Below are 8,540 nucleotides of genomic sequence, written 5' to 3'. Positions count from 1 at the left end.
CGCCGGTTAATGATCAGAATGTACCTCATGTACCTCATGCCTACGACATATACAGTCTTTGCCAGTAGAAAAGATTGTCAAAGAAAGTTTAGACATGTGCACAAACAAAAGAACAAGATAGCAAATACTGACAAAAAACAACCTTATCGAATGGCTGTGCAATACGACTATTTACTTCCTTATTGGATAGTTGTTGGCTTGCGATATAGCAGACACAAAGCACCCGACTTATGCGATACGCAGTATATGTAGAATGGAGGTGCGTAAACTCTGGGTGCAGGAGGTTATGTGTCTCTTATCAACTTCAATGATTGTCAACACATCAGGTATGATTGTATGTACACTTTTTGTGTATTCTTCATTCTAATGTAAAACTATACGTCACATTGATTTAGATCTACATATCATAGCATAAGCCGTAGGTGCTTAAACATTGACATATTGCTGATACACCATGTAGGGGTTAATATTTAGCGTGCACCTTAGACTCATTTTTCAAACTTCCGCGTTGTACAGTTTTCGTGACAAAGTATTGCCTTTCAATTGTGCTTTGTGGCTACTGGTCTTTCTATTGTATTAACATTGGCAGGGCGATTGATATGATTTACAACACTGTTCGCATGCCCTTGACAAAAAGAACACATTAGTCTTTTATAATCGATATGAACCTATATAATCTACCAACACCTTATATATATACGTTAGCCGAGGGGCTTATTGTCTTTATATCTTAGTAGTATGCCAGTATATCTAATTTGTTTAAACGTAACGTATGTGTTTTGTGTTTTAATGTGTTTAATTTGACGATCTCATAATGTCTACTTTGTTAGATTTACTTCCTTGTCCCATATATATCATAGGTCTATACTAACGACAGTATGATCCAATTTGGACTGGATCCGAACAAACAAGTGTTGTTTGGATGTGTATTACTTCACTACATATATTGGCAAAGAAAAAAAAAACGGCAGCGCAGACAAAAACATTTTCCAATTATTCAGGGCGATCCGCCCTTGTTTGAAGACAGAATATGAATATTTACATATCACAAAATAAAACAGAGAGCAACAGTCACTGTGAGACAGTCATACACATGCATTCATAATCAAAAGCATAGTAGTTTCCTATATAAAAGATGCTGTTAAATTGCATTGTATCTCCTCGGTTAGCTTGAAACAGAAGGCTAATTATTGTACCATATTCATCTTGAATACGTGAGGTCAAGATAATTCATACAAAACAATCTTAATAACATTATTGAGAAAAATCTTTGGAAGACGACATTGAGTTCTCATTGTTTTTACTTACTTATACCATTCTACAATTCTGATTTACAACCATTAAATAATAATGTTTTGTTTATCCGGTCACATTATTCCACAGACCTAAGTTGTGTGGAAGTGACCCTATCTGCCATTTTGATTTGCACAGACTCCCCATCCCTCGCAGTTTTCTTCACTCCGTGGTTACCCGAACAGCTACGGCTATTCATTTTCTCACATGGTTTATAAACATTTTGTTATATTTATGAAGTTAATATCACGTCTTCGAGATGATTATTTAACCATAATTAAACTTCGGTTACAAGCTATCCGAGCGCATATGCACTAATATCATCATATTTCTTAATTAATAAATGTTTTTCTTTGGCCTGTTTTTTTTTTGTAATGATAGTCATTAGGAACATGGGCGTTTGATCATGAATTTTAAATCAGAAAAGAAATCCGGATAATTAGTGATCTGCAGTTGTTTTAAAGATGATCATAACAGTTTCAATTAAAAGTATAACATAACGTAACAGATTAGTCAACCGGTCAAATCATCACTATGATAACAAAGTCCTGGTTCTCTTTTCTAATCAGTTTGATGGTACATGTGTACATTTGTTTACCAATATTAATATCCGTTCACCATAAATTTGTGCACATCATTTGTGTCTTTTAATGCTTGATTTTAATATCAACACAGTCATACATTGATGACCATGTAATGCTGATATTAGTGACCGTTATTATTACTTTATATCGGCAATATATAACTTTTTTTTTGTTTACAGTTAACACCAGTCGTGAACCAAATGTCAAAAACACCACTCAAAGTTCAATCTATCTTCCTGAATATCCTAGTGGTAAGGCGGTAGATGGCTGTAAAACACAAATATTCGACAGCAACAATTGTTGTTCACATACACAGACAGGTCAAAAGGAAGCATGGTGGCAAGTAGATCTAGAAGAACTTATAATGATGGAACACGTCAAAATTTATTACAGAGGTGAGTATCCCCATCTTTGCTTAATGCTATTCTCTCTCAGTGGTTTCTACTACTCACTACCAAAATGTATGTGATGCCCACCTAAGAAACGTGGTAACTCTGTCTTTCTGGTGGTGCCCCGTATATATCCGTGTTTATGTGAAACACTGGCGGTTACGAGGTTGGTAAACAATCAAACTAGATATTTGTATAATACATTATACAGTGACATCTATTTTAGATATACATATTGCATAACAAATCCCAAATGGTTGAAAGGTCCGTTACGCCTACACCGAGAATGGCACAAACAACACAGATGACGTCATACGACAAAACAATACAGACAGTCCAATGCAAAGCACACATACATGCAATAAATATATCAATAGATGAGTTGTAATGCTGTCTACGTTGTTTGTAGTTCTGACTTATGATTCTTCGGTCCAACAGGTTGTAACTGCACACCACAGGTTTTCATAACACTGTTGTACAGCTTGTATATAGACCCTGAATTAGTTCGTGTTTATTAACGACGGACTGTTGTGTATACATGTAGTACTTGTATTTTAAACCTTAAGTGATCTGACTCGTTTTTTTGTGTATACGTAAACACACGACACCGTTCGATACATGTGTAAGTACTTATGTCCGTGTACCTATGAATAGGAGGTGTGGTAAAGTCAATCCATGTTAGGCACAATTTGATTGAGGAATTTTCCTAATAATGATAACCAGCAATGATTCCTCCCTGTACATATGATTTGATGTGATATAGCAGCTTAATGAAACGTAACAAAAACATTATCGATGGAAAGTTCAATATGTTTCATTTAGATAAATAGTTTATAACCTAGACTAAACAATACAGTTTATAACCTAGACTAAACAATACAGAAACAATATGTATGCAATTTATTTTGTATAATTTTCGGAATTATTCTGAAACAATCTATCAATTTATAAAGGCAATGATGGGCTATGGGGCAATATCATTTCAATGAATGTTTACTAGATGTTAATAATAATCTAACTTTACGGTTTCTTTGACAGAAACATTCCTTTTCTAGATATTGACACATTTATTTAAACAGCACGATTCCGGGATTTGCTTTGCATAACAATTGTTTGCCTGGCTTTGTCTGGGTTTTTTTTTTTATATCATTCCGGGATTTGCTTTGCATAACAACTGCAATAATTACACAGATAATTCGTTAACTGTAGGACGAACGTATTATACACATTGGCAATTAGGGCTTTTCGCCAAATGGTGAAAAGGCATATCACTTTTGGTTGTTTCTTGTTATTCTTCTTTTTATTAATGTTGTGACAACCTAACTTTGTATTGGTAGCGGGTGTCTTTATAGGCTTTCGGATCTATTGTAGGTCATTGTCAGGAGGTGTGCACTGCATTATTGAAGCACACATTTTCAATTGGTCCATAATTCAATATGGTCGCCATGACTTCAAAACTATTGATTATTCAGTATTACTGTATGTACATCATCTGTAGATAATGTCCGGTGCCAATTGTTTTATCATTACATGTGAATAGCATTTGTTACAATTTTTTCAACTTTTTCAACTTTTGGATTGCAATCAGGGTTGAGAAAAATGACTGGAATCAATTCTCTTTCGAGGTCACATCGATCAAATGATTAAAACAAATCCATTTGTTATAGGTCTCAAGATCCCAAATGTGCTATCTTAAGGTACAACCTCTTTGAAAAACTTCATATCAGTTCTACTAGATCCAGAGGCTTAATAGGTTCAGGTCGTTGGCTATAAAACAATGCATTTTAAGACCAGAATTGGGACTGCCACCTTTCTCATTAAGAAGCAGGCTCATGATTAAGGTGCGTCCCGGCCAAAAAGAGAAAACAAATTTAAATCCCTATTTTCTCAGAAGGTTTCTGCATCAGTTGCCTGTTGCAGAACAAACATGCAGTCGGTAACCGCAGGCATGTGTTTTTTTCTTAATCATCGACCTACAGGGGTGTTCAAAAACAATGAAAAGTGTCAAACTTTTCACTGGTAAAATAATACGATTCGTATTTTTCTCGCGCGGATTAGATTTTCCTTGCTTAAACGCGAAAAAACCCTGCGTAAAAACAATATTTAAGCATATCTCTAGTGGAGAATCTTGTTTATCAAATAGGGGAAAAAATACGATCAAGATTATGAGCAAAGACAACGATTTGGTGGCTTTCAAATATACCAGTCGAACACTTCGGATTGGCGGAATGGTTACCTTTGCTATAAAGACACAACATCAACGTCGGCCGCGTTGTCTTTGATTCCCCAGATCCCATGTACAGGTAGCGCCCAGTACCTGACGATATACAGCGATAGACGGTCAGGAGGTCTAGAGTGGTACTCTACAAACGCTTATCTCGAGCTTTGCGAGGTAGAAGTTTACGGTACGTAAATTTGATATCAAACATTACAAAAATGTGTTATTCTTATGTATATGTGGCTGTGTTTGTTATAACACAAATCGATAAAATTGACTTTTAAAATGGTTGAAAAGAAATGGAGCTTTCAGTAAGGTCAAGAGAAATATTCATGAAGATCTCTATTTAAGAAATAGGGATGACTATTCTTACATCATCGCAGTTCACTTCAGAATCAGTTGTATTATTTTTGTTTAATTACAGACTTGATGCCCTCTTTTTCAATAATTAATGTTTGCCATTCGTTATCGCCTATGACTTCGCGTGTCGGGTCATTAAAATATTTTGTTGCAATTATGAAGGTATTATTGTACTTGTGCATCATTATAAAGTTGCATATGATGTTACACGAGAAGGAATTTGTACAACCAAGGGGTCTATCCAGCGATACGACAATTGAAATTGGTTAAATATATTTTAGCATGTTTTTAATGTAAACAGATATGCCTATGACACAAACTCGTATGCTTATATATTTTAGGTTGTCCACTTGGGAAATATGGTGATGATAATTGTGATTCCGAGTGTGGTGTAGGGTGTGCCAATGGCCTATGTGATCCAGTGACCGGAAAATGTGCATGTAATTATATCTATCTTAAGATATTGATACTCAGTGGGACAAAACAACAATATGCCATTTGCCTGTGGAACGAAAAAACCCCTAATAAGTGTATCATTCATTTTTTTTTATATATTAACGAGAACCGTTGTGATAAAACGTATTTTCAGTATAAGAACATAGTGTAGGTCGTCATCATAACCTGATTCAACTGATGGTGTTTGTGTATATGCTTTGTCGTCGTATAGGCTTTCGGTGGTAGCACATGGATATGTCTTATCAGGGTAACATTACAACATTTATATCATAACATTATAACATTTTGTCATTCAAGTTAATCAACATATGGTTAGCAATCTTCAATATACATTTCTACTTAATTCCTGTCATAAAATCTATTGCATTCTTTGTCGGGACACAAATTCGTTTTGATTTTAGATTTTATTAGGAATTTGCTGATATCTATTTATCAACTTAATGATACCATGTTATGATAACATTCTGTTCTTATGAATTGATAAAATATGGTTCACAATAAACTTTTTTTTTTCTAATTGAGTGTTGTTTTGAAATATACTTGTTACAAGCACCATTTAGTACAATCACATTCTCAGTGAAAATTAATAACCTAATAGTTAGATATAAATAATATTGCTTCTTATAATTTTTTTTCGATTTCTGACTTGTTCTTTGTGATATTCCATGAAAGCGTGTACTCCCGGGTATTATGGAAGCCATTGCAATCAGACCTGTCCGTTCAACTGTAAAGACAACCGATGTATGCAAAGCAATGGCAAGTGTGAAGGTGTGTATCAGTGTAAAATATAAAAAACGTGTATAGAAATGTTTTATATAAGCATTAGTTAGGACATTATTTCTTATTCATATATTGTAATTGTCATGTTAACATAGACAATTCAGACCAATTTTGCATAAAAATAATTACACGTTACTGACAAATTTCCTATTTTAGTTTGTATATGACGTCTAATAAATTAAAATCAAAAATGGATATGCAAATTATATTCATGATGTAGAATTTGCAGCCCTACAACTGAGGGGAAAAAATATATCCCAAAGCAATTGTCCTTTTCGTAGGTTTTCGGTAAAATTAACTTAATCTCAGCGAAGCAAGATCGGTTATCGAGAAACTGATATAATAAGTAGAGAGAAAACAAGTTTGACATAACAACACATTCCGGTGGTAGTAAACAAATAACTTCACAACTTGATTGTTAAATAATGTATCAGGTCCGATTATTATTTGGTGTTGGTATATTTCCCGATCATCAAAACGAAGGGTAAATTATATCAAATCGAGGCAANCTATGGATTTTTTTTGTAACTTAACAATATTGTCGGATTCAATATTTCGGATTAAAAAAAATATAACGTTTGAAATGAAAACCCGAAGTTTAGGTTTCACATATTTGTGTACTTTTAATTTTTCTAACGCTTCTATGGGATAAAGTGTGATCAGTTATGTTTCTTTAGTTGCGGAAACAACACATGTACACAATATGGTGTGAACTGTACAGGTAGAGTGACTGTTATTGGATTTAACTTTAGTCAAAATAAATGTTTGAGGAATTCTCTTATGTTTGTGCATATATAATAAAACTGTCAAGGGCATGAAAAGAAAGGATGTAAGACATTTCTACAAAACTAATCAGAGGTATTTATAATTGTGTTTTGTATGCTCAAAGCAATGAATTATAATTATTTATACAAACTTGATATGATTGACTAGATTTCTAAATGTACTTGAAGATAGATACGATACAGTTGTATTTTTATCTGAAGAGAGATACTTGTAAACTCTTATTTATGTTATATTCAAGCCTGCGCTTCTTGTAAGTCAAGTTTGAACATATACCTAATTTATCTTTTTTTGGTAGTGTAAAGTGAACGATGTGGTCATTTTACCTCAAATGACTGCTGATGTTGTTATTTCAGCATGCAAACCTGGCTATTATGGTGGTACCTGCAACACAACCTGCCCGTCCAATTGCAAAGGGGATATATGTTATCAGGCCAGTGGGTTATGTACAGGTATGGTGATGTTTAAGGTATTTAGCGAAGATACAGAAGTAAAATCATAAAATTATAAAGGTAGAGTCAACGCCTATGAATATATAACATGAGCGTCGGCCCCCGCTTTGAATTTCAAAACAAAGATAAATACAAAAAAGGTATTGGTGTAGGAAGTTTAAATCATGAACAGTTACATAGTTTCAGAATTAATTTTATGACGAACGTGACCTTATTGACTTAAACCTGTGTGGGTGTTCAAGTTACGGTATTACAAGTCCTCCTAGAGCATTTAAATGACACAATTATTTCAAATTATATCATCAACCTGTGCAACATAATTCAACTGTTATTTCAATACCGAATATTACACTATGTCAAGAAGGAATTGTTCTTTTTATCTAAAATTTAAGCAGAAAAGTATTTTAAATCTTATTACTAATGAAAACATTTCAATTAATTTTAAATTTAAATTTAATGAAGTTAATTTACATAGTTCTTAAATGAGTCTATTTTGCAAACTTGCTTAAATCATGGCGACTAATAATATTTTTCAACAATAGGGATTTCAAAAAGGTGACAACCGGTAAATTTGTCATTCAACACCTTCGATTCAAAAAAAGAAAAACATCGATTTCTTTCCACTTTTCCTTTTACTTGTGTTCCTTCATAACCAAAGGTCTTTGTGTCTTGATATTTGGCGAAAACCTTCTTCATGTGTATAGAATGAAGTTTTGCTAACGTTGATGACCTTGACCTTCGTTCAAGGTCAAAACAATAAAAGTTTTGAAATATTTTATTTGTATGGGGAGTCAGGCAAGCATATCTTTCCTTACTTTATTTGTTTAAAGTTATCGATATAAAATATGTAATATTCCTTAATATTTTATTTAATGAAAGGGCAATACGCAAAATAACTAGAACTGTAAGCAAAATACTGAACTTATATCCCCTGTTTCTACATAGAATAAAACTGAAAGCTAAAGGCTAACTAAGGAGTTTGTTCTGGTAAATGAGTTGATATACTTCAGATAAAATCACCATTCATATGCAATTATTTATTTCATTTTTTCATTTTTGTTTTTATACAATATTTTGTCATAAAATATATTGCATTCTTTGTGGGGACACAAATTCGTTTTGGTTTTAGAATGAAATGATATCACTTCTGAGGTTTTTGTCGCTGATATGTATGTATCAACTGCATGATAGCATGTTATGATTACATTCTATTAATATAAATTGA

General features: G+C 33.3%; 1 protein-coding gene across 1 annotated transcript; it reads left to right on the top strand.

Annotated features, from left to right (window-relative positions):
- Window positions 1-204: 204 nt before the first annotated feature.
- LOC110447267 lies at window positions 205-6,068 on the top strand (the record flags this gene model as incomplete). Its single annotated transcript, XM_021492841.1, has 5 exons — window positions 205-326; window positions 2,057-2,272; window positions 4,411-4,671; window positions 5,186-5,284; window positions 5,973-6,068. Coding segments are annotated over exons 1-5 (745 nt in total), but the record flags the coding sequence as incomplete, so codon positions are not given.
- Window positions 6,069-8,540: the final 2,472 nt, after the last annotated feature.

This window comes from Mizuhopecten yessoensis, unplaced genomic scaffold (assembly GCF_002113885.1).
Source record: "Mizuhopecten yessoensis strain PY_sf001 unplaced genomic scaffold, ASM211388v2 scaffold3257, whole genome shotgun sequence".
NCBI classification, from domain to species: domain Eukaryota; kingdom Metazoa; phylum Mollusca; class Bivalvia; order Pectinida; family Pectinidae; genus Mizuhopecten; species Mizuhopecten yessoensis.
This window is presented reverse-complemented; position numbering and strand designations above follow the sequence as displayed.